General features: G+C 48.0%; 1 protein-coding gene across 3 annotated transcripts in view; it reads right to left on the reverse strand.

Annotated features, from left to right (window-relative positions):
* Positions 1 to 27,148, reverse strand: part of EVPL (envoplakin) — a 52,843-nt gene that overhangs the window by 23,238 nt on the left and 2,457 nt on the right. The window contains exons 2-8 of one of the 3 annotated variants that reach the window (XM_073310644.1): positions 26,383 to 26,538; positions 24,826 to 24,921; positions 5,096 to 5,195; positions 4,563 to 4,717; positions 2,712 to 2,835; positions 1,736 to 1,861; positions 534 to 572 (exon numbers count right to left, since the gene is read on the reverse strand). In XM_073310644.1, coding sequence (XP_073166745.1) covers positions 534 to 572; positions 1,736 to 1,861; positions 2,712 to 2,835; positions 4,563 to 4,717; positions 5,096 to 5,195; positions 24,826 to 24,921; positions 26,383 to 26,459 — 717 coding nt within the window. In that variant the 5' untranslated portion in view covers positions 26,460 to 26,538. Of the gene's footprint in view, positions 1 to 533; positions 573 to 1,735; positions 1,862 to 2,711; positions 2,836 to 4,562; positions 4,718 to 5,095; positions 5,196 to 13,276; positions 18,186 to 24,356; positions 24,458 to 24,825; positions 26,539 to 27,148 lie in introns of those variants that run through there. The other 2 variants (XM_073310646.1, XM_073310645.1) reach the window with 2 other exon arrangements.

The following is a 27,148-nucleotide window of genomic DNA, read 5'->3' on the forward strand; positions in this document are numbered from 1 at the left end:
TAACTAGGGAGGACAGTTGCAAACTCCTCTCCCCCAGCTGCTTATTCCCCATTTGGACTCCTAATCAGAGACAGGCTTAAGCTGCAAAATTTGGATCTGGATTTTGAATACCCCAAGGTCTAGGGGTGTTTGGATCTGGGGGTTTGGTCCCCCAGATTCCCAAACCATACCCATAATCCCCTGCTTGTGGCAATTTGATCCTCTCCAGAGAAATGGACTGTGGGGTCACAAACAAGATAACGGGTGTGATTCTCCTCACGTGCACTGGCCTAGTGCTTCTGGATCCAATGAAGCTGCTCTTGATTTGCCTGAGAGGGGAATATCAGACCCTGTGATGTGAAGAAGCTACACAAAGTGGCTTTTGCCCCCAGGCTCTGCTGCGTTCCCTCCGTGCCCTGAGAAATGGGTCACCGACATAGCACTGACCCACCCACCAGTTGGAATATCCAGAGAACCAGCCCAAGCCTATTTCCCTAAGGCTGACACAAAGCAACACATCTTGCAAGGCACATCACACTGAGCAAGACTCTTACCAGCAAGTCCTTGTACTGGCTCTTTAAATCTGCTACGTTCTGTGGTGTTATCCGGCCCCCGTCAAAGGAAGAAGGAAAACAGGGCAGTCAGTAAACTTGCGGGTTTGATAAACACTTGCACATGCATTTGCAAACTGCCCAAGAACCGTCCCAGAGCCTAGTGCAGAGTACGCAGACTGGCTTCCAGCTGAGGCAGCTTTCTTGCTACCTCCACCAAATGAAAACCTCCGTCTAGCTCTCCTGGTAGAGCTGTTCCAGGCCCAGTCTCAGCCATGTTATCTGCTGTTCAGGACAAATGGAGCAAACCCAGATGCTACATGGATCATGCCATTGTCTGGGTCAATCCGCTTCAGTGTTTGGCTACTGGTTAACAGATGCTGACCATCAGTGCTTTTACTGTACTTTATAGGCCTTAATTAAACCGTGTCTCAGCAGGATGCTGTTATTCACACTTCACTAATGGGGAAGCTGAGGCGTGAATTGATTAAGTGATTTGCCCAAAGTCACAGACGGGCATTTCTGGCTCCCAGGCCTGGGATCAAAAACAACAGACCACACCCCTCTCTCACAAAATACAGTAACGCTGGTTACCTGCCCAGCAAATATGTCCTATGATCCTGCACACAGTTACCAGGACCCATTGCTTCCATAGGAATCTCTGGTAATGGAGCTGGGTTATCGCTCAACCAGCGGCGCCTACTCATGGGCTCACAGGGCTCAGAAGAGGCAACAAAGGCCAAAAAGTTGGCTGGAGAGAGGCTTGAACCCCAAAGGCCAACAATAAACAAAGCTTCAAAAAAAACAAAACAAAAAAAAAACCTTTTCATGGTGACATTCAACACATGGTGGCCACTTGACAGTTCAAATATTCTGGAGTGATATTTTAGTGAGACCCACTCCAGGTTCCAGGCACGGATTTTGAACTAGACTGGCCCCAAAGAATCCACCCAGGTTTTGCACTGGACCAAGCCGGGCTGTGGGAGAGTAGTCAGTGCCATATACTAACTTGTGCAGTACAGATGTGATCAATAGCCCTGTGCGTGGCTGTGATTGCAAGAATGAAGCCGTGTTAGCGTGGTACAGAATGGAGGCGACAATGACAATGGAGACGTTGGATCCCTGGGATTCCCACCAGGACTGGGTGTAGGGCTCACAGCGTTATGAGTGGAGATGGGGTAGGAGATGGAGGGAGGGTACCTTACCGGGCTGTGGAGGTTCTTGATCTGGAGGCCATAGGCTTCTATCTCCTTCTGGAGGATGTTGTGCTCTGCTATTTGCTTCTCCAGCTCTGGCACAGTGGGGCCATATTGTCCCGCGTTGACTTGCTTCTGCACACAAATGAGCTACGTGGTGAGCATGTATTTTTCTCTAGGGGACAGAAAACACCCTTCCCTAATTTCCTACTGCCAGAGGCTAGTGCAAAAGGTTCTGTTGGGAACTTTCCACTGCACTTTGGTACTGGGAATTGGAAACTGGCCAGTACCCTCACGCCTCCCTTCAAATGGGAAGAGACCATATGGCCAATTTCTAAGCATGTTTGGTTACTTTTATTCCTTTCAGCTATTTGTCAAATACATAGAGGGCAAAGAGCAGATATTCATGCCACATTGCCCAACAATGGGTGGGTCTACACAGCAGTTAAAAACCCACAGCTGGCCTGTGCTTGGGCTAAGGGGCTTGGGCTAAGGGGCTGTTTAGGGGCTTGGGCTAAGGCTGTTCTGGCTCAGGCAGGAGCCTGCGAGGCGGGAGGGTCCCAGAGCTCAGGCTTTAGCCCAAATTAGTCTAAGTTCACTGAAGCGCGGGTGCTACACACACCCAGATGTTGCAATATAGCAAAGGCCACAATATGCACCGTGGGCACCTGCTAGTTATAGAGGCAGCCTGTTCACCCCACAAACAGGATCAGCATGGTAAATCACCAACAAATGCTCAGAACGGAAAAATATCTCCCGTCACATGGGATGTTAGAAAAAACCAATAATACCATTCCCCACCCCCGGAGGGAGTCATACTTGACACTTGTGGCTAATCTGAAGGGAGAGGGCAGTGGTTGGTAGGCGTGTATAGAATCTCAGACACGTTAGCAGCCTTGTTTTGCTTGCTGATATAGGAGGGCTGGCATTGACGTTTCCAGAGCATGCGTCTGCCCCAAAAAGCAGCTGGAACTGCTGCTTTTACCTGCTTCTGGTCTAGAATTTTGGCCCAGTCCACCTTGGAACCCCCTTCAGGAACGTTCAACTTTTCATAGAGATCTCGGTAGTCGGCACATTGGTGTGTCACACGGTCATGGAGCTGCTTGATGCTGTATGTGAGGGAGGGAGGAACGAGATGCACACCTCATTGCCAATTCTCTGTGGTGACTACAACAGAATGCAGGGCAAAATCCCAGCCCCACGGGACTCAAAGGGAATTTTGTGGAGCCAGGATTTCACCCAGAGAACCCAGCATGTTCTGCTTTCCCCACTTGACCCACCAGCCACCCTTGTGGTGCGTGGCACATGCCGAGATGCTCTCTGGCTCGGGGGGTTCTCTCCTGAGCTGAGCCCGAGGGGGAGCATGGGAATGGAGCGCAGGCATTGATGCTTGCACAGAGCTCAGGAGGGGCACTTTTATCCCTCCCGAGAAGGAAAATTAAATCACTCCCAAATGTAAGGAGTACAGAGTATTTTTCCTTTCAGATTTTCATTCTAGAGAGGGGGAGAGTGCGTTAAAAATGATTACTCACGTAAGAGATGGTGCTTCAAGCTATTCTGCTGCTATGCTATACAGCTTTAACCCACGGTGCTCTTTTCCAGGGCTCCGCTTTGTGCTGCAGTAGGGAAACCGCCCTCCCACTGGTTGTATTGGGCTTTTTAGGAAGCAGGGTGGCTATGTCTACACTGCACTTTCGTCGGTGTGGACGGCGCTTTGTCAGTGGGAGACGCTCTCTCCCACCGACAAAGCCACTGCCCCTCGTTGGGGGTGGTTTTATTTTGTTGGCAGGAGAGAGCGGCTACACTGCGTACCTTATCACGGCACTGCTGTAGTGGCACAGCTGTAAGATGCTCAGTGTAGACCTAGCCTTAGTGACCAGTGCACTGGTCTGGAACTCAGGAGACCTGGTTTCTATTCCTGGCTCTGCCACTGACTTTTCAGGGTAACCTTTGGCAAGTCACTTTGCTTCCCTGTGCCTCCCCTCTGTACAATGATCCTTTGCAACGTGCTTTGAGATCTATGAATGAACAGTGCTATGAGGTATTAATACTAACACAATACGATATGCCAGGTGGTGATTTTTCAGCTTTTTTAGCTAGTTTGCTACATGTCTGGATATTGGAGGCTCAGAAATCTTCCCTTTTAGATGTTATTTGTTCACATACACTCACATTTGCACATGCAATTACGACAGTAGCAGCGTGTGCACATGGTTCGTTTGTGCGCACACAGGGGGATTCAGATGTCTAAATATCTGTGTCCCTGCACACATAACATAGGTGTGGATATCAGGCTGCACTTTCGGGAATGTGCCCCATGATATTTTATGCTTTGTTCCACCAACGTTTAATCGAAAGCTATTGCATTAGAGAGTGGAGAACAACAAGAACCTTCAGGCATGAGACAGCAACAATGCTTACAGCTTATACAAAACTTTCCATGTTCAAAGACCCTTATAAACATTTACTATTCAGTCTTTGCAAAACCCCTCTGAGGGAGGTATAATTCCCAGTTTATCAATGGGGAAACTGAGGCAGAGAAGGTAAGTGACCAAAGTCACAGAGAGTCACATAAGTTCTTTGGGGCAGGGACCACCTTTTGGTTCTGCGTTTGTACAGAGCCTAGCACAGTAGGATCCTAGTCAGTGACTGGAGTTCCCAGGTGCTACTGCAATACCAGTAATAAATCTTAATAATTGCCAGAGGTAGGGCTTGACCCTGACTGCTTTGCTCAGCTCACTAAGTCACTCAGTTAAGAATAATTCAGACTCCCATTCATCCCAGCTTTGTGCCCAGCCCAGAGGAGAGCAGCGTGAGACATGCATTCTCCACTCACTCTTTTTCTATTTCGATGGCTTGGGGATGCTTCAGCCTCTTTGCTTTATCCACATCCAGGAAGAGGTCCTTCAGTAGGGTCTCAGCTTCCTTCAGGTTTTTCGCGTTCTCCTGCTGGAATTCTAAAGCCTTGTTCTGCTGGTAGTTACTTATATCCTGTCATCCAAAGAGAACAGCCACAAAGCCCCCCACAGGCCAGATCCCAGGATTAGTTTGCAATCGAGAGATCTAGGTCAGAGCATTGATACAGGGTGTGATCTCTCCGAACGCCTGGTTTTCACAGGCTCACCTAGTGAGTCTACCCTATCATCTAGGTCCCTCTTTTATCTGTAAGTGATCCAGGCTCAAAGTTATGCATGAAGGCATTGCCTAGATGCCATGATTGATGCAAGCACCTGCACAACTGTCGTTGGTACTGCATTTCATGGCATCTCGCTGGCTCACTACATGTGGCCAAATGCTGATGTCCTTACTCCCCACCAGCACCTTTGTCTCATGCCTACATTGCCACCCTTCTCTTTGCCCAGCAGTTACCTGCTTGAGCTTGGCCTGTGTTTCCAGAATGTCCTTTTCCACCTGGTCAGCATTCTTCTGCATGCGGGAGACGAGCACGGCCAGCTCATTGGTCGAGGACCTGAAGGGAAGTAGAAACAAGCAAGTAGATAAAAGCAAACCACCCTTGCAGAGGTAAGTCTCACTCACTAGCTGGAGCCCTTCTAAACAGCCACACGGATGTGGGTTCATCAGGGCCATTACCATCTGGTTCTCTCAGGCTCCAGGAAACTCAGGTCTACGAGGCAGCAAAGGGGAGTGGTCCATGCAGCCCCAGGTTTAGTTCAACATTGCGCACGAACCATCTTACTCCATTTTCCGCCTCTGCCGTCTCTTTTGAGTGCTCTTTGCACACAAAGTGCTGCTGGTGTGTTTTACAGCAGCTCTTGGTGTGGTGAGATTCAGACTTTTGGAGTTGGAGAGTTAACAATGCCATAAGATCGCTCTGTTGGGACAAGCAAGGCCCCTGCCATTTCCCTGGATTCTTGCTAGGGCAGTTGCAATCTCCTGCACGTTTCACATCACCAGCTGTGGTAATGCCACCTTTTGGATTCTTGTGCACTGTTCGCCACTGCATCACTCCAGCTGATGCAACCCAGCTGTTTTCAGTGCAGTTTCACCGGTGTATAACTGGAGTCATGCAGGAATGAACCTGGTCCCTTGTGTCTGTAGCCAGACCTCCCTGCTGGGCTTCCTTCAGATTGCCGCACACGATAAGCAGATTTCACTGCCATCCGATTTCCATTTATTACCTTCACGTTCCCTATCCCATTTAATGTGAAAACCCTGAGAATGCACTCAGGCATTGTTGCCCTTGCATTATAGAGTGCCCTCACGTGGTACTGTATAGGACCCATCAAGGCAGAGCCAGTTCTGCTGCCCTCAGCAAGCCAGTAAATGCCTGTCCCTCCCAGCCCTGCGGTTATCCACAGTTACTGAATATTTTGCTGCTTCTGATCGTTTCTGCCCTAGGTGAACACCTGCTTCACCTCCAGGGTGGAGATGGTGCCACTGACAGGCAGAGAGCTGCACCGTGAATACGCAGATACGCACTTACGGAGACATACAAGATTCACCTGTCAGGCATACAAACACAAGCTTTGTTCAGAGACACACATGCATCTGGGTGCACTTATGTACCAGCTGTACACACACAGGGCCAAAATCAGCAGTGATGTAAACAGTGATGTCAAGTATATGTCAGCTTACTGGTCAGAAAACAGGACTCCAGTACCATAACCAGCAGTGATCTTGCACTCAGTGGGTGCTGAAAATGAATGTAACTTTCAGCCTGAAGAAATGGAATGGCTGGTGTAGTTGGAGAGGACTGCACAAGTCAAATTAGGGGGCTGCTTCTTAAGCGCTGGGGATGGTGCAATCTGCATAAAGCCTTGTGTAGGGGTGGGGATGGGGAGACACACACAAATGAGTAGCATGGGGGAAGGTCGGCCCTATAGATGTAAGTTACATTTCTTGGCTAGTTACATCTGTTTACTGGCAACTTACACCCGACATGTAATACACCTCACCAATGAATCTGGACCAAAAACTTTCGTGGGAGTTGTACCTGCTTTTACCAGAGCTGCATTCGACCCAAAAGGTGACACGAAAACATAATAGAAACATACAGCCAGCTACCTAGATTCACTCAGACGTGCACCCACGCCAAGACACAGAAACATACATTGCAGCAGTCAGAGATGTGGTTCTGTCTGAGAAGCGCATGCACTAACATGCATTAGACACCTACACACATACAGCGACAGGTACGCACTCACACAATCAGCCAGAGGCGCACACTCATTCATCTGCTCAGACACGCCCTGAGCCATGTGCCCACTCCGAGATGCCTTTCTAGCTCATGATCAATTTACACCAGCTTTCTCATTTCTCACTCAATCGGTTTTCTTCACCCTTTCTTTTCATTTCTCAAGAGTGTGGCGTAGTCCGTGGTTTTCAGCATCGACCTGAGAATCAGCAGCTCCTGATTCCCTCAGTGGCTTTGGGCAAGAGTCACAGCACCTCTGTGCCTCAGTTTCCCCTTCTGCAAGTGGGGGGAAATGAGCCTGAGCTGACTTACCGGGGGATTGTGAAGACTAGTGTGTGCAAAGCTCTTGGAAAGCTGTAAAGTGTTGTTCTCCTCTGTGTAGTTCAGCCCCGCTTCCCAGGTGGGAAGTGCACTTTGTCCCGCGGATCTCACCCCCATGTGATACACATGTACGCAGAGAACACATGCACAGCATGTCTGTGGAAGTGAGACTCGCGGGATAAATTGCAAAACCCTGGGATAAATTGTGGAAGCTGCAGCCGTGGGCCTGTCCCATGCACCTGGCTAGACAGTAGGGGCTGAGGGAGACTTTAAAGGAGCAACCAGCCAGGAGCCTGTCCCTGTTTCCTGCTTAGTCAGTGCATGTACCAGGCTGTTTTTTTCATTTTTCAGTCCATTACACAAGATCTTCACTCTTCACTGACACCCCTGGCAGCTCCCCTTCTCTGGAATGAGGAGGAGCTCTGAGAGCAAACACTTGAGCACCACCCAGGATTCCTGCCCTGGCTCTCTGCTCAGGGAGGGGACCATGACTCACTGCCTTGCTGCATGTCGAGACAGAGTAGTGAATGAATTCACTTGTTCCGAATTCCGCTTTTGCATTTCTGAGCCAGCTGATATGGGCAGGGGAAAGTCACCCCTGTCCTTCTGAATAACAGCCCTCGAGACGGGCCTGGGCTACGCTCCCACAGCTGAACAGCCTTGAGCTTTGGGAGAGTCTGGATTTGGAGCCAGACTTTGCACTGATCCGTCTCGATACAATGGGCCAAACCAACACCATGTACCTGAATGCCACCCCCAACCCAAACTAGGGAGAGTTCCCATCCAGATCTGAAGTTTATCGCGTCTAATGAAAGTAATTTGCTCATGGACTGTGAGGACTGCATTCCCTTCCAAACTGGCTTCAGAGCTGGCCGAATCACTTTATTCTCAGGCTTCATGGAGTATTATCTCCTTGTGTGCATTCAGGAAAACAGGAAAGGAGAAATCCAAAAGCCATCCTTCCTTCAGCCAGGGGACCACCAAGCCAGAATAATGGAAATTAGAGATGCAGACATTCATCTAGTCCAACTACCCCCCACCCCCATATAGCATAACTGTTCCCTACAGTGTACGTGAGAGGGCTTTGTACAATCTTCAGTTTAATGTTCCAAAGCCAAGGGGTTTGGGGCTCAGCCTTGCCTGTGCCAGGTCTAGACTGCTTCTGCAGTTGATGGCATTTGAGGCCCGGAACCAGGTGGTAGATGGGAGGTCACCTGATCCTCAGAGAAGAGTGCTGTGTCTCATGAGAGAGACCTCCTGCTCAACCAGAGGAACACAGACTTGCAGGGAATAGGAAGGCTACAGCAGGAGATCTGGGATGAGAGAGGACCTGGGAAGGGGCTCTCCACCCAGCCAGAGAGAAAGGAGCCACCTGCCATGAGGAGCAGGGGCAGACAGACACCTTACAGGGAAGAGGTGTTAGACAACACCAGGCAGAAGGACTTGGCTTTTGGAAAGGAACTATTGAGCCCAACAAGGGGCTGTATGAACTATAGAGTCTGGGTTGACACTGACCTGTTATTTTAACAGCACAGAACCCCGAGGAAGGGATGTACTTGTAGGATATGGACCGTGATCGGGGACCCCAGGAAAGGGACACTGAAGCAGCGGATAGGCCTGACATCAGGGCGGATTGCAGCCCTTCCCTTGAGAGACTGTTCTATTAACTGTTACATCTTACAGAAAGGCAATGCCAATTCTGCTCCATCTGTGGTGATTACCCCTTTCAGATCTCCGGGCATTATGCTGCTATCCACTCCTGGCTGACTGATTAGCTGCATAACTCAACCTTTCCCCAGAAGTCACTCTCTCCAGCCCCGCTGACAGTTCCGGTTGCTCTCTTCTCCCCTGCTTCCATTTTGTCAATATCTTCTGACTACAGATGAAGCCTGGAGGATCAAATATGCTGGGGGGGCAGTCTTGCCACCCCCATCTAGAGCCTAGCATTTATGATCCAGGTGGTGGGAAGCCTGGAAGCGAGGGTCCTCATGTTGAAAAGTTTCAGAGTAACAGCCGTGTTAGTCTGTATTCGCAAAAAGAAAAGGAGTACTGGTGGCACCTTAGAGACTAACCAATTTATTTGAGCATGAGCTTTCGTGAGCTACAGCTCACTTCATCGGATGCATACTGTGGAAACTGCAGAAGACATTATATACACAGAGACCATGAAACAATACCTCCTCCCACCCCACGCTCCTGCTGGTAATAGCTTATCTAAAGTGATCATCGAGTTGGGCCATTTCCAGCACAAATCCAGGTTTTCTCACCCTCCGCCCCCCCCCCCCCCCCACAAACTCACTCTCCTGCTGGTAATAGCCCATCCAAAGTGACCACTCTCTTTAAAATGTGTATGATAATCAAGGTGGGCCATTTCCAACACACATCCAGGTGTGGGGGTGAGAAAACCTGGATGTGTGCTGGAAATGGCCCACCTTGATTATCATACACATTTTAAAGAGAGTGGTCACTTTGGATGGGCTATTACCAGCAGGAGAGTGAGTTTGTGTGTGTGTGTGGGGGGGGGGCGGCGGAGGGTGAGAAAACCTGGATTTGTGCTGGAAATGGCCCAACTCGATGATCACTTTAGATAAGCTATTACCAGCAGGAGCGTGGGGTGGGAGGAGGTATTGTTTCATGGTCTCTGTGTATATAATGTCTTCTGCAGTTTCCACAGTATGCATCCGATGAAGTGAGCTGTAGCTCACGAAAGCTTATGCTCAAATAAATTGGTTAGTCTCTAAGGTGCCACAAGTACTCCTTTTCTTCATGTTGAAAAGCTAAAGCATGGACTATTTGAGCCTGGCAAGAGACAAGTTGAACTAAAGAATGGGGAAGTATATTCGGAGCCAGGAACCTAAGAGTGTAGTCCTGGACAAGTCTTTTAATCTCATGTGGTTGTATTCTAACCTAATTTACTCAGGTGCAACTATGTTGACTGCAATAGGGATGCACCAGTGTTCCTGTTGGCAGAGGTTTATTTCCTCATCAGTGAGGGGGGATACTAATCTTCCCCCCTCACATGGGATGGTAAGGACTAATGCTTTGAAGGGATCAAGCACTATTCTAATTATTCTTTGGTTTACTCCCTAGGACACATCCCTTCTGTGAAGGAGGCCAGTTGTCCCGACGGGATAGTGTCTTTTTCTTTCTAGCACAAACATGATTATTTCCTGGCTCTTACTTTAATCTGTCCTGCTGCACTTCAATAGGGCTACAAGCATCATTCCTATTCCCCTCCCCCAAATTCCCATAGTAATTCCCCCTAACAATGGGCCATTTTCCTTGTAGTCCCAAGTGAAAGCTGCTGCTAATCTGTTTCATTCTGCATCAGGATCAAAGGAACGGATGGACACTGGAGAGCTCCCAAGCCTGCTTAGGGCTTAGCATCTTGGTATGAATAGGAGCCTCTCCTGTACACTGCATGGGCCTCTGCCTGCTGCATCCTGCTACAGTTGATAGCCCAATCCTGCAAACCCTCCATAGGTCCTGCCTTGGTACCATACCCTTCTTCTTGTTCAAATGTGGCTACTCCAGAGAGGTGGTAGGAACAGGATACCCAGGAAATTAGAGTCTGTTAACACCCAGGCTCACCTGGCCACTCCAGGACTCGTTGGTAGACACCTGAAAGACCTACCAATTCCCTGCACCCATGGCAGCACATTCTGCCAGACCAGATTCAATTCTCCCTCCTCTTGTGTTTGATCGTATATACAGCACCAGGCCTCCCTTGGGTGCTCTGAGCACAGGGTTGGGAGCCAGGAGACACTTAACTCTCACCAGGACGTAAGACAAGCCATTTGACCTCTCTTCCTTAGTTTCTTCATCTCAGACACAGGGATGATACTGACCAACCCCACAGGCTGAGGCTGGATTAGTTAACGTTTGTAAAACACTTTGGAAGTGCTAGGCATTATCATTTATCAATAGGCTGGTGCCCTTAAATAAACCCGAGCAGCCTGGCTTGATCTTCTGAGCAGGAGGTAGACTGTCCTGAGAATGGCTGCATGCCCCGTCACTCCACCCAGCACAGGAGGCAGGGCTGAGTCCCTGGGGTGACTCCTTACTTCAACAGAGTTGCAGCTGGGCAGTTTGGCCCAGAGTTTACCTAGGAATATAGGGGCAATCTCAGACTGAGACAGTAAACTAGGTCTGGAAAAGCTTTAACAGCAGAAGTGCCCAGCTGACAGGTATTTGGATGGTTTAAATCAAATTTCAGAGGTTTCAATACAGCCTGGTCTGGCTGACATGGACAAGGCCAAATTGCTTCACAAACAGGTTGGAAAAAAGAAGATTGTAGAAATTTAGGCTAAAATACTCAAGCTGGGGGCCTCTGGGTAGGGATCTTATTGCAGAGCTAGGTCTCCAAGGGAGACAGCCTGCAACCTTCCTTGTCTTCACTGTTAGCCGTGGGCGCTTGGCCCCTCAGAGACTCAGGGCTAGGCCACACTGGGCAGTGCTTTAACCTGGCTTGTGTGGTCACGGCAGAGCGCTGGGAGAGAGCTCACCCAGCGCTCTAAAAAACCCACCTTCACGAGGGGTGCGGCTCCCAGCACGGTCTACATTGGCACGCTACTGCGCTGAACCTTGCTGTGCTGAGGGGGATGTTTTTTCACACCCCTGTAAAGTGCCCGTGTAGACAAGCCCTTAGGCTGTTGCGCTAGGTGCCGAGCAATGGAGCCGGGGGCTAACATGAGACAGCACATTGGCAAATGTAGGATTTAGTTAAGTGCCTGTTTCTTTAACCTGGTTATAGGAGATCTGGGGCCCATACACACTGGCCCGCTTAATCAGGGTACAACCAAATTGAATAGCTGCTTTTAAACACTGTAGTTATAGACATGTAGATGTGACAACCTGCTGGCCCTGGCTCTCAGAGCCCCCACTCTGCAGATCAGCTTTTCTGGTCAGGCCCCTTCTCGGGCAAACAGTGGCTGAGCTAACGTGTGCAGCCCTGTACAATTTATGCTTCTGTAGAGCTACAAATGGCCTTGCTTTGTCCTTCCTCCCCTGTGGCCAGGCAGGGAGCAGCGTTTAAAACGAATCCCAGCAGCTGGAATACGATTTTGAGAAAACATGGCAGAGAGGGAGGAGGGTGGCAAATAAGCCTGAGCTGGGGTCTGCCATATGAATAAGGAAAAGGGCTCTCTTTACAAGGCCTCCCTCTCAAAGATGCCCAGGCAAGCCTCTACCTATCAGGAGCCCTCTGGCTTCCAGCTTAAAGACCCCCAAAAGAAGCAACCTCTGCCACCCTATTACATGCCTGTAGCCAGAATGAATTATACGCACAATTTACAGCCCAGCCCATCCACCTCCTGTTTCATTCAGCCAAGAGCGGGGGAACTCTGAGCTGAGGGCCAGCTGGACCCTTTGGTTTGGGTTCCTTTCCTGAAGGTTTTAACCTTCTCTTATGTCCATCTCAGCTTGTAAGGCAGCATCTGCCACCTACCGCTGGAGCTGTACAGGCTGGAGACACTGAAAATGGTACACTGAGCTATTAACAGTCTAGCTACACCTTGATAAGCTGAAGTTAGTCTGCCTGAGAACCTCTCTTGGAAACAGGCAACAGCCATGTCCACAGGCTGCCTCTTGCACTACAGCCTTCCATCCGCTTACCTGAATTAAGGTCATGCCTCCCCCTTCCAGGTGGCTAATCACTGCAATCTCTCACATGCATCTAGAGCTTTAAAAAAGCTTATGCTCTAATAAATTTGTTAGTTTCTAAGGTGCCACAAGTACTCCTGTTCTTTTTGTGGATACAGACTAACACGGCTGCTACAATGAAACCTGTCACAAACTAGATGGTGTTCAGGCAGGAACCGTGCAGCTACCTCTGGGGTGGAGTACCAGGGAGACAATCAGCGCACAGACGATCAAGGGAGGGGAGATTTTGGCTAAGTTTCTGGGCAATTCCCAAAGAGAACCTTGTTTGTTCAGGTCTCAGTAGGAAGATCTTCCCTCTGTGCTATTCTGTACATCCTTGTTTATTCGGAGACCACCTTTTCCCTGGATACCTTTTCTCCCATCCGTGCTCTAACCCCATCAGAGCTCAGAGAGAATCCAAGAGTCACACTTACTTGGTTTGCTTGATTGGAGGTGCTTTGCTTGGGGAGCCCTTGCCCACTCCCTTGAACATCTTGGCAGGAATTTAGTTCCCTTCCTGGCGTCCACAGAACTTTTCAGGGCACAACCTCTCTGCTCTAGTCTGCTGAGATGGAATGACAGGCTCCAGCTGGGAAAGTCTGATGGGGGTTAAAAGAGCAGTTTCTGGGTGGCTCCTCCCCAAGCAACCGGTGATCCAGAAGCAGGGATAAAGCCTGGTTTTAAAAATGACTAGCAAAACCAGTTTGTGGTGGAAAGTGCAGAGCCCCGGAGGGAGAGCTTGCGACCCCGCCCTGCTTTTCAGAGGAATGTTCCTCTGCACACGCTGTCTGGCACAGTCAGACACAGGTTTCTCTCAGGTAGAGGGGAAGAATCCTGCCTCATCATTAGCTTATAAGAGGATGACTCCAGCAACTCCACTGCAGTTGATTAAATGTCAGTTCTAAGCTCTTCCTTACCGATTAGGAACATCATTTATTGAAAGGGGGAAAGGGAAAGCAGCTTCCCAGTTAGGCAGCAATACTGGTGCCTTTGGACCTTTCGATCAAGTAGTTCAATTGGTTCTGAGTTCTGTTCCCAGCTCCGCTGCAGACTCACTAGGTGAACTTGGACAAGCAATCCAGCCTCTCAAAACGGGGGCTAATGCTCCTGCTTTCTCTCACAGGTACGGCAGCCATCCTACTTACCAAGAAAGGCCCTAGGGGAATATATAGACCAAGCCTCCCTTTTAAAGGGCTATCACCCAAAATGTGTTATGTACACTACAAAATCATACGTTTCTATTACAGCATCTGATCCATTACTTCATTGCTGGAAAACACTCTCCCCTGGTCAGTGGCTTCTTAATAAGGATCATGGGGCATAAGGCACCAGCTAAATAGCACCCCTTAAAACCAGAACGGGTGGCAACCCCAACTCCGAGGAGTGTTGAGAAGCTGGAGGCAGTGTTTCTGAAGCACCATACGTAAAACTGAAGGGCACGGTATTATTCTAGCGCAGGGCTCACAGTCACATTGGAAGGCCACGTGTAATACAATTTAAAACATGGCTCCTGCTAAGCCAGCTAATAAAAATGGATGGGGTGGCAGGTTCTGGATGTGGGATTAAAATGGTTCAAAAAGGTTTTTTTTTTAAAATGATGTTCACCACTAGGTCAAAGAAGATTATAGATTGGTTTAGTAGGAGCCATAGGATGCAATCCTGGCCTCACTGAAGTCAATGAGAGTTTTGCCATTGATTTCAATAGGGCCAGGATTTCTCCCCCGGTTCTTAGACAGAGCTGGAAGGCCAGTGTAAATTGGTCTTGGTAGCATAATCCTTCCTTGAGCAACAGAGTGTACTGTGGAGACTCTGTACACCCCAGAAGACTCTGCACAGTGGTACAGAAGGCCCCCGCTTTTTATAACTTGTATTACAATAGCATCTAGGGGTCCCCATTCAGATAAAAGTCCCATGTAGAGGGAGTGATGCCTAATGGATAGAGCCCTGGACTGGGACTTGGGAGAGCTGTGTTCTATTCCCATTTCTGCCACTTGCCTGTGGGTGACCTCGGACAAGCCATGGCTTCTCTCTGTACCTCAGTTTCCCCATCTGACCTCCTTTGTAAAGTGCTTTGAGACCTCTGGATGATAAGGTATTATTACTGGGCCAGTTACTGCACAAACACCTAGTAAGAGCCAATCCCCAGTCTGAGACGCTTACACTCATAGAATCATAGAAGGTTAGGGTTGGAAGGGACCTCAGGAGGTCATCTAGTCCAACCCCCTGCTCGAAGCAGGACCAATCCCCAATTTTTGCCCCAGATCCCTAAATGGCCCCCTCAAGGATTGAACTCACAACCCTGGGTTTAGCAGGCCAATGCTCAAACCACTGAGCTATCCCTCCCCTCAAAATCATGTGTCTTAAAAATGGAAGGAAATCTGAAAATCCACCAAAAGGGGAGATTTTTTAAGGCATTTAGGGCCTGATTCTCTCATCTTGGTCCTTGTGCTATCAATTGCACTTGCACAATGAGGGTGTAAAACATGCTCAGTCCCATGTGATTGCATTTTGCACCCACTTTCCACAGGTATCTTGGGTTAAAATTTATACAAGTCAGTGGAGACTCAGGCCCCTTGCTATTCAAGGGGTAAAGCTAGGGCAAATATGTACTACCAGAAATACTTTTTGAACATTGTACAGGCACAGAGGGGATGGGGGCAGAGGCAGAAATACAAAAAAAAAAATAGTCAGGTAGCTGGACATGCTTTCCAGGGCTGCTCCCCTCCCAGAATATTTTCACCTCTAATCAATCAGTCACTTGTCAGGTGGGAGTGCAGAGGCAGACATTCCTGATCTGCTGGGCTTTAAGTTACTAAAATGTTTCTCTGTCTCTCCACAACACACTCAACAAAATGCCCCTGCACTTTTCTCCCCAGCTGGATCCAATCTTGGATTGAGCCCTCTTTTAAAGAAAGCCTCTTGACAAGAGAACGGCCCTATAAACACCTTTCCGCTCCAGCAGCAGGACGCACCTGTCCCACACACAGCAGGCATGTGGGGAGAAAGAGAAACGCAGGGCTAATCTCAGAATCAGTGCAAAGAATTACAAGCATCTCAGCTGAGCGCTCTTTGCCAGCTAGGTTAGGGCGTGGCACTGATCGGATGAACAGCAAACCATGCTCCACTGTGCAGTTACTGGAGTCATTTTCAGGGGCAAGAATGGGGACCTGGCCACGTGCTGAATGGTTAGCCAGAGAGTGGTGCTGCCTTTGAGCCAGGTGGCAACTGGTAAAGATATTGATGTAATGTGTTGGTTAACAAACAAGACTTTGGCTTGTACTGCTTGAAAGAGGAAGCCCTTCTCTTTGTGAGCCCCAGTGAATGCTGAGTATTAATACAGCAGGTTTAAGACAAACAAGACATGCCCCCTCTTCCTCACTCCCTGCGGGTGAGTTACACCACTGGGAGCACATGGAAGGATGGGCCTGAAATTGTTCCTGGGCCTTGAGTGGAGCATACGTGAGAAGAGGAAAGTTCCTGCTTTGCCCTCTGCCCACCTCTGGCGTGGGTCAGTCTGTCTCTTGAGGCCTGATTCTCCCACCATTGCTCATGCTGAATTTCCATTGAACCCAATAGGGACTCTGACTACTTGCAAAGAACTGTATGGCTCAGTCAGAACAAAGGTTGGTAGAACCAGGCCCTCAGGCCCAGCTCCTCAAAGGTATTTAGGGCCCTAACTTCCATTTACTTCCATGGGAGATACAGATATATTTTTGAGGATCTTGCTGAGTTCCCCACAGTGAATCAGTGAAGGAACCAGGGATAAAGCAAGACCCTCTTATCTCCCATTTTCAGTTTTATCTACCCACCATTTCCCCCTTAATTACTCCCCCTTCGGCTGTTCTTACCCTCCTCTTCGGGCCTAGATAAATATTTCTTTCCTTTGGCTAGTATCCCTCATCCACTGCAGGGAGTGTTAGGAGACCTGGAGGAGAAAGGTGGCAGCAGTTCTTTTCATGAGATATCTTTAGTCTTTGTACTTCTCACCTGTGGCTGGTGCAGCAGTTTTTCTATTCTGTGAAATCTAGTTTTGACTTTCGTAAAGTTGCGGGTATATTTAGTGCTCATGGAAGCAAAGGGCTGAGAGCAGGGGGAAGATCCAGGTCTGCTGGAGCCAGATGCTAGATGTGGTATTGGAAACGGTCCTTTTAACTGGTTTAGCTTCCCCCACAGGAAGTCTGGGAGAGGGAGGCTGCAGCAGCCCCTGTGCTGGTAGGTAGGGGCAGTTGGAACCTCATCACAGAAGACAGAGGATCTCATTTAAGCACCTAGGGTGCAGTGTGATTACTGAACAGCACCTTGGGCTTACACCTTACAACAGCACCTTATATCACTGTGCCAAAGCACCTCACGTCCTGACCTGTATCAACCAGTGCTGATGAAGTTGTAGGCCTTTCTGGGCAGCTGCGGTGGTTTTGTAATATAGCCATAGACCAGAGAGGAATGGTTAATGCACATTTTTACGCGCTCGTAATGCCTAGAGGCTGAGTCGACATTGGAATCTTATTCTGGTAGATGCTGTGCAAACATAAGGTGGCATGATCTTTATTTAAGAAGGAAACACAAGCTTGTTTGTTGGCTTCCCCAGGTGAATTACCACTGAAGTGCAGAGGGGGTGTCTAAAACTAAGCCAGGGAAGCTGCTGTACATAATGGCTGAGGGCCTTGGCTCTCCGGGCTCTGTTTTTATGGTTACACTTCCACCCTCGCAGAGCCACAGGCCCAGGATGCCTTACAGCTGGAGGCGTACCAGTGCATTCCGGAAGTGACAGTGCCCAGGGAGGAGGAGATCATTTGCAAGGCAAAGTACTGGGCGGGCGGTTAGGACAACTGGCTGAACTGGTGCAGCTGTAGTGCCTGTAACTCCCTGTGCAATGGGCAGAAACCGTCGTAGGCGGCACCGGTTTGACAGGCCCTGACCTACCGTAACTCAGCACAAGTCTTACAAACAGGCCTTGTAAACCCCCCGACGCCACTGCTGGGTGTGGGCACAAGGCAGCAGGCAGACACTCTGAGCTCGTGCCTTCCAGCCAACGCTTTCCTGCAGCATCTTTTCCCCTCCTACAGACAGTATGATAGCACTGTAGGGGATGTTTGACAGCAGGGAGCAGAAGCGGTTCAGGCACAGGGAGCCCAGGGCCAAACACTGCAAGGAGGTTTGGCATCAGAAAATGGCAATCAACTGGGAATCGGGTGAACCTTTAATAAGCATGGCAGGGAGCGTATCCTTCCCAAACATGGCAAAGTCCTGCCATCTCTTGGTGGCAGAGCGTGATGGGGTGCCTGCCCCACACTGGGCTTTAAGGGGTTAAGAGAGCCCCTAGGGAGGCTGCACAGGAGGCAGCCAATCAGAGAGGGGCTGTGCAGACCCATATCAGAAGGGCTGCAGAACAGAGCAGCAGTCCCTGGAGCTCGAGGAGGGAGATGGACTGGCTGCCTGGCAGGCTGAAGACAGCAAACACCCTGGACAGAGCAGTGCTGCTGGCAGAGACCCAGGGAGCTAAAGGCAGCTCCTGGTGGGCTGCAGAGATCTGCAGGCTGAGGCCCTGATACAAGGGCAAAGAGGGTGCTGGGGCCATGGGGAAGTGGCCCAGAGAAATCTACTGAGTCAGAGGGGGTGCCATAAGCAGCGGCCATGTACAGGGTCCCTGGGCTGGGACCCGGAGTAGTGGGCGGGCCCGGGTCCTCCCCCACCACTCGTCACTGAGGAAGTAGGTGGACTAAGGAACTGTGACACTCCCTGGAAGCAGGGGGAGCACAGAGTACGGCATAGGGGTTGTGTCACGAAGAGGACGCTGAGGTCCTGGGAATGACGTGGGTCCCTGGAGCAGAAGTTACGGTGGCAAGATGCCACCAGAAGAGAGCACACTGGCTAGCAGAGCTGATCCCCGGGACATCCAGCAGGGGGTGCTGCAGTGGTGAGTCCCAGACCATATCAGAGACACAAAACCAACCCTGGACTGGAGTTAGGAACAGCCCATTTCTGTGGAGGGTTAGTCTGCTGGTTATATTACAAGTTGGCTTGGTATTCAGATATGCTGAAACATTCCTAAAATAAGCACTACACCGGCTCTTCCAGACCGAGTTGATACCTCAGAGGTATCAGGGAGCCTATGGGCTCTCTGAATTTGCTGAGATTGGTACTACTGCCCTCAACCAGGAAGTACCTGAAGAGGTTTTCTTAATGATGGAGCTACACTACTTGCATTTTTATTGGGCCTTCAAGGGTAATGAATCTCCAATTGCTTTACCCAGTTAGTGATATAAGGTACACCCAACAATCTCCATTAGAACATAAGAACGGCCATACTGAGTCAGACCAAAGGTCCATCCATCTAGCCCAGTATCTTGTCTTCAGACAGTGGCCAATGCCAGGGAATAGCAATAGTTAATACATCTAGTGATCTGGGTACACACAGCAGAGCTAGCCAGGAAATCTTATTCTTCTCTCTATGAGAGTTCAAGACTGACTTTCTTCCCCATCCCAGATTTTAAACCAAAAGTTGAAATCTCAGACATTTTGGTGACCGAATAATTGGACTCGCATTGAGCAGTGACTTACTCCATGAGCAGCCTCAATGACTTCAGTAAGACTCTTCACAGAATTAAGGGCTACTCAGCAGGAGTAAGGTAACCGCTTCTAGTCCTTTGACCCCAAAGGGGCAGTGGGTGGTTCAGGAGTTCATCCCAGGGACAACAGCACAGTATGGTACCCAGGTGATCTGCTGGGAAAAGAGCTGGCAAAGCTGAACTGGCCAAGGGCTGTTGTGGGAAAAGGAGGTGCTTGGAGTAGCGAGCCTGACCAGCCACTATAGCACCAGGGCACGGTCTTCCTCCCCGCATTGCATGTCAGAAGCGACTCCAGCAAGAGTAATGGAGTTACCCCCAGCGGAGGCTGACACAATCAGGCCCCTTGTCTAATCTAGAGGACACCTGTTTATACCGGGGACACTTTTCAAAAGCACTGGAGTGATTGAGGAGCTAGAATCCTATTGAATTTCTATGGCATCTTGGGCTAAAACTCTCAAAAGCTCCCAAATCACTCAGGCGCTGGTGTCCCCATTTCTGCCAGCTTTGTAAAGTTAAACAGATGCCAGCCCTGGAGCAGAGCATCTGCCTGCAGTGCCTGTCATTTCTCCTCCCTTTTTGTCCCCGCAGTGCTGTTTTCATTCAAGCCAACAGGAACCCTTACAAACTAGCTCTAAGAACAGCCAATCTATTAAAATTGCTGCACCAGTAAGAAAACAGGACACCTATTCTTTCTCTATCTTGCCATCATTATGCAATTTAAAGTCTCCAACTGTTCAAGTCATTTCTTTCCCCCCTTTAACGATTGGAAAGTCCAGAAGCAGCAGCCCTACAGGAGATAAAGACTAGGAGATTGCAGGATTGATTTATTCAGTGCTCAGAGCAGCATGAAAGTGATTGAGCGCAGTGCTTTGATTTCTCTCAAGCTGATCAAATGCTGGACTAAGGAGGACACAGCAGAGTTTTACACGGTTGCAAGACAGACCCCCAGGGATGGATTCAGCCTGGAAATTGAACTAGCCTTCTTCAAAGACAATAGTTCCTCTGGTGAAGTTCAATGTCTCAGTACAATGAAGTGAAGAGAAAGGCAGACTTAGAAGACTGAATTTCCCACCACCTCTAGCTGCACTTCGCAGGCCTAATCTAACCCCCATGAAGGGCTTCTATTGACTTCAATGGAGCTTGACCCTACACAGCAACGAAGTCAAGCTTTATTGCAAGCTGGATCAAACTCTTGGGCCCTGAAGAGTCTTTTCCAGACTCCAAAAGGAGCAGAATCCATTCAAGCGGTGTTCTTTTAAGGCCCTGTGGCTCATCCACCACATAATGGGTGCTTTACTTGCCAGTATTGGCTGCAGATGGGTCTTCCATTGGGTGTGCCCTTGCATCCCTCCCTCTTTCCAAAAATGATCAGAGTCTGACAGACTGGCTAGCACTGCCGGTTATGACAAGAGAACGGTTTAATGCTTCGCACAGGATTGAGCCCACCTCAGTTCCTCGCTTTCTCAACTTGCACTTGAAAAGACAAGGTATAAAAACAAAACCAACAAAGCAGTCTGTGGATGCAGAGCGTGTGACACTGGATGCAGATCGGCTATTGCTCTTCCACTCCAAAACCTGTTCAGTGGAACCACCAAATCCTGCTCCCTCTTGCTTCTTCACGCAACAAAATTATTTCCAACACCCCATCTATCAGTGGCAATCCAGCCTTTTAGGCAGCCTACCTCTAATGCCTATAGGCATCAGAGCACCTTCCACATTTTCGCCCAGCATATCTCATGCACCCCCTGCCCTTTGCTCATTTCGCCTTCCCTCACTCTCCTTCCATCCTAAGCCTTTGAGCTTGTGGCCAGGACATCTGCCTGAATTCTCCATAGTTCCTTGTGCCATAGCTTGATGATTATTCGCCATCAGATTGCAAGAAGCCACACTTTGCCCTCATTTAGGAGGCTGCAATAGTGCTGAATGAATCCAGTAGTATGTTGCACGTCTACCGCAGCTTGCAGCAAAGGATCTCAAAACACTTTGGAAAACTTGCCTCTGTTTAAATAGCATTAGATGGTGTTTGCCTGTATCACATGGCTTGGCATTCGTTGACCAGCTTGCTTATTTATGTGAACTGTCCCATGAACTTGGTAGAGAGATCTGCTCCAATCAAGGTGTGACCTAAGCCAATTAACCATACAATGGGAGAGAGAATTAAACCTTTAGGCCAGATGTCCATGCATGCCTCAAGCCGGTTAGTACAACATTCATGTGCAATGGAAGGCAAATGAAGTAAAACAAAAGTGAAAAGTGCAGTTCAAACGAGGAAGTTGGCATTAGGATTATTCTGAGAGAACCTGTGAAATCAATATCTTTTTGTAGACCCAATGATTTCCGATAAAAGACAAATATTAATACCTAGCTCTTATCTAGCACTTTTCATCAGTAGATCTCAAAGCACTTTACAAAGGTAAGTAGCATTAGCTCCATTTTTAAAATGGGGAAACTGAGGCATGGGGGGAACGTGACTTGTCCAAGGTCACCCAGCAGGTCAGTGGCAGAGCTAGGAATAGAAGCCAGGTCTCAAATCCCAGTCTGTTGTGCTATCCACTAGGACATACTGCCTTCTCTATAGAGGAGGCTGGCCTAAGGATTATTTGAGGATGTTATGTCAAGCCAGCAGGTGGGCCAAGAAGGAATAAACCAGCCTGCAGTCAGTTCCATGCTGTGGAAAGAGACAGTAGATTAATCAGTTACTGACATATGGCCATCAGAAAGCAAGATGTATTCCCACCCTGAGATAGATTTTGCTGCAAAGACAACAGAAATACAGGAGCTACTGGGTAGCCCCTGTTGCTTTGCCCAATTATGAAAGAGACACACACAGGCACTCAATGACGAGGAAGTTCTGGAAGTGTGGCTCCATGGAGTAACCCAGTGGGGATCAGCCTTTCCCAAGAGAATAAATATGGGCCTGACTTGAATGGTTTACAGCCTAATACAAAGGGCAACAGTTTCAGGAAGGGAGGGTATGGGGCCATCACGGCTAAAGAGGCCCGTTAAGGATAGTTTTGAAGGAAGAGTGTAAAATGTATATAGCAAACATAACAGATCAAAATTCAGAGTGCAGAGACAATGGTACTGCATGTTTCTTTGTGACTATCGATGGTAACTATGGAAACAAGCCCATCATTGAATGCAATCCAGTATCAATTGATTCCTTGCCTCTGTGCCCCCCCCCAAACCACCTGACTGCTTGGGGGAATTGCCGATGGACAAACACGTGCGAGAGCAGATGGTGTTTCACTGGAGCTCAGAGGCAGCAGAGGGAGGGTTAATTACATCCATATGCACATTGGGCCCAGGGGCTGGAGTCCAAATGTGGTTTCATGGGAGGGGAAGTTAGTGATGATTTACTGAGATTTATTAACCTTTACCAGCTGAGTTCCTGTGGGCACAGACAATACAGAGGAAAAAGAAAACTCCCATGGGTGTCTCCCTCTGGGCTCCCTCTCCATTTTCTGCACTGCTGGGCACAGGTCAGAGAAGGATGACTAATGTGACATTTTTACACTTAAACTCAGGATGCCTAGAGTTAATAACATGAGTCACACAGGGATGCATGTCCTGTACATGTGCTCTTCCAGTGCCTTTCATCCGAGACCCTCTAAGTGCTTTCCCAACATTGGAACCAAAGGAGGAACGCAACAGCCTTCCCATTTTCCAAATGGGGAAATGGAGGGACAATGAGGTTAAAGGGCTTGATTTTTAAAGGGCTCCTGCTGACGTGTAAATGATTGCATCATATTCCAATGGCAGAGAAATAGGCAGAGTAATTCATCCCCTGCCTCCCAGAACTGGTGGTCACCCCAGACTTCACTTGTTTCTGGTTAATTCATGGCTTTGCTTGGGAAAATTAAGCCCCCAGTCCCTCTTCTCAGAGCAGAATGCAAACATTCAAGACATACACATCTACCCATAGTACATCATCTCCTAGGCTTTAAATAGTCATACACTGTCACCCCCATCAATGGGTGTCTGCTTTCCAGATTGACCATGGGGTTGGGAGCCAGGAACTCTTGAGTTCTAATTCTCACTGTTTGGCCCTGGGCAAGTGACAGTGTCTCAGTACAAGGATACCTCCACCAGCCCTGCAAGGGGAACTATGAGAAAGCATAACTGCAAAGTGAGAGTTTTACTCTCAATGACTATTCTCAACATGGATGTCTAGACATGGATTGTGACAGTGAATTGTATTGTCTAGAGACCACCAGACATTCTTCTTTGAAAACAGAATATACCTTTTATAGTATGATGCAACCTTAAATCGGTGGAATTGGAGTTATACCCAGACACTTGCACATTTTGCAACAAATAATGAATTTGCAACCTGCCCTTCTGTTCTTAAGATCCACTTCTGGATTATAGTGAATTATGTCAATCCCACGAGAGAAAGCAAGGGATTTAGAAAATTTTCACCCTGGTTTACATGACCAGCAAAGGATCAATTTACACAGAAGTTTGGGGAAACATTTAGGAGCACGGTTGAGAAGGACAGGCAAGACTACCAGCCCCATAACAGTCACAAACTGATACTGCACTTGTGCTTTAACATCATTAGTATCCAAAATGCCACAAAGAGGGTAGGGAGATTGGAGCATTGATTCTACACTGGTGAAGAACCAAGACACTGCTATTTTGACTGTAAGCACTATGGGGCAGGGATGGTCTTTTTTCTGGCTGTGTAGAGCACCTAGCCCAGTGCGGTCCTGGTCCATGACTATGGCTTCTAGATGGTACCGCAATATGAATAGCTAATAATCAGCCAATAATTGGGATAGCTTTGCATCAGGACAGCAAACCGGAACACAAAATCTCTATTGGAGGCAGGCACACTTAACAAAACAAAAAACACACAATGTTTTGCTGAACCTGTTCTTAGTCCAATGACAATGAAACATGAAAGGAGAGGTTTGTGCAAGGGAGAGGCGGTATCACAAACCTGTTCCACAGTACTTGTCCCTCTGAATATTTTCTACTGTTTTGGTTCTAGGTGAGGCAGCAAAGAACAACAATTTGCAGAGGAGACTGAACTAGGGCTGGCTGGAAAACAAGAATTCTCTTTCATGAAAAAGCTTTGAGACTTTGACATTTGAACACCAGACTTTTTTTTGTGAGAAACACCCCACAATAGCCAATGATTCAAGACTTGAACCTGGGTCTTCCACATCCCATGGGGGTGGCCTAATCCCTGGGCTGTTGGCTACTCTGGGGTGTGGGTTTGTGTTTCCCCCTCCAGAAATTCCAACCTGGACCTGAGAAACCTTCCTATGGAAAATTGTCAAAATAAGGTTTCAATTTTTTATTAAAAGTAATAAAATAAAAATCAGCATTTTCTAACAAAAACATTTAATTAAAATCCCCAGCCAGCTCTATTTAGGGCCCATGATTCTTTGCATGAATGTACAGACCTTTGCCGCCGGTGGTGTCCTTCCAGAGCAGAGTTCTCCATTGCCTCAGAGTGAATTATATTAGACGGAGATAAGCTGCTCCACATGGAAATCTGACTGTAAAGGGGGAAGGAGGGGTACAGATGGTTAGCAGGAGCAAGTTAAGGTAGTCCATTTATGAGCAGTAGCTGTCTCGTCATGTCACAATTTCTAACCAGCCTTTAATCAGAAGGGCTGGAGTCGTGCTCCTGCAGTCAGCAGTGCTCACTGGTACCAGCTCTATTTCCTCAATAAAACACAGCGAGAGGGAGGGGAAGAGACTAATCATTTCAAAACAACTACCGACTGTTCCATGCAGCTGAAACAAAGCACAAGGGAAAGAGGAAGTGAAGTACCTAGCACACAATGCAGCAGTCTAGAATTCTTTTGGAGGAACAACTGTTCTCCCATTCCCTCCAGCAGATTTCAAGTATCATTGCTACACTGGAACCTGCATGCTTTTATTGCTGTATTTGCCTCCCCAGTCAGAAGGGCCCGCACCATTCAAGCATGGTTAACTCTCCCATACAGACCTTGACAAAGGTATAAGCCAAGGGAAAAAGCTCAGTCTCCGCAAAGTAAGGAATTTGGGTTCGCCTTGAGGTCATCTGCCTACATTCTATTGATCTCCCCTTATTAGTGGATTGTCTTCTCACCTTTAATTTTCTTCAGGCATCTGATAAGTGTGGAACTCGCTTGTGGCTGAGCGAACAGGCAACATACCTGAGGACTGCAACATCATTCCACGGGCGGACACTGGATGTAGAAAACTACCTGCTACCCTCAAGGCTGCAACAATAACTTGTACTAAGGTCCCATACATTCCCCCAAAGCAGGTTCTTACCTGAAAGCATAGTGCCAGTTGCTACTACTCTTAAAAACAGTCAATCCAATCCCTGATATAAGACAGGGATGACCACATGGAGTCAATATCAGATCTCTAAAGCTTTGAAGTTGCCGCATTATTAGATAAAAATCAAGACTTCAGTCTGGAGCATAATTCAAACGTAGCTGGCAGTTTAGACTCCTTGCCAGTCCAGTAAGGCTGGTGAAGAGTACTGTGTCCTTTAGACAACAGCACACAAGCATGGAAGCTAATAAAGGCTTCTCCAGCAAGCTGGAGAAACAATACACATGTTGGATCAACTGCTAGGGATCAGAAACGTAGGTGAGTAGCTCTGTTGCAACATTGGCTCTTTTCAGCTGTAGGTGAAATGTGACAGGGTTCTCTGCGTTCTTGGAGAGCAGAAGTAAAGTCGTCAAACCTGCTGGCAACTGTTCTCCACACAAAAATCCTCTTCCTTCCTTTTAAACAAACTCAGAAATTAGTTTGGCCTGGACTTCTGGGTGCAAGAATGAACTTCAGGGGTAAATGAAACGTAACTAACTTCTACAACCCATCCCTTGGGCAATAGAAGACAAAACAGTCTCAACACATTATTCAACACAACCAGTGACCATGTGAGATCAGGCCCCAGCAAATAGGAGGACCTGAATAGGAAGCAGGGCAATAAGTGTTTTCATACATGAAATGCTCACCTGTCATATGATGCCCTGTTCAAGAGGCTCTGCTCTTTGCCACTAGCATATTCAGATAGGGATTTTCCATACCACATCAGAACAAAGGCCCACCTAGCCTCATCTCACCTCCAAGACTGACCATTACAAGAGGCTTCAAGGAAAGGTGGAACACTCCTGTAACAAGACAATACCATAATCTATACAGGGGGAACCCAGGCAGTTACAGTAGCTATTATTCATGCCTAGTTTTTTTTGTTTTGTTTTTTTAAATTGTAAGGAGCTTTGTCTCAGTGAATTATGAAGAGCTCCCCAGGTTAATAATTCTGTAAAAAACCTTACTTCTTTTAACCACTTTTAAAAATTTACCTTAAATTCAGCAATATTCCCCTTGCTATTGTGTTATGAGAAAAGGTAAAATTAAACCTCCTAAATGAGCTTCTCTAGGCTATCCATCCATATGCCCCTGTGTCACTTCTTATCCCTGTCTTCTCTAAGGATTCCTAAAGCTTTTAAATCTCTTTATAGATGCTGTTCCAGAGCTATAATGATTTTCATTGGCCTCTTCTGGAGCTTTCCATTATTGCTGGATCCCTTTTGAGACAGGGTGATTAGAGATGAAGATAGCCTCCAATGGGCAGATGTACCATTAAGATTTTTATAAATAAAACAGCATCAATTAGTCTTCATCCCTTTATTATAACCCAGCATTTTGTTCCTCTTGACTGATCAGTAGTTTTCATTTCACCCTTTATATTATACATTTCAGCAGTTGCTTTAAGCAAAT

Source organism: Lepidochelys kempii, chromosome 14 (assembly GCF_965140265.1).
Source record: "Lepidochelys kempii isolate rLepKem1 chromosome 14, rLepKem1.hap2, whole genome shotgun sequence".
Lineage (NCBI taxonomy): Eukaryota > Metazoa > Chordata > Testudines > Cheloniidae > Lepidochelys > Lepidochelys kempii.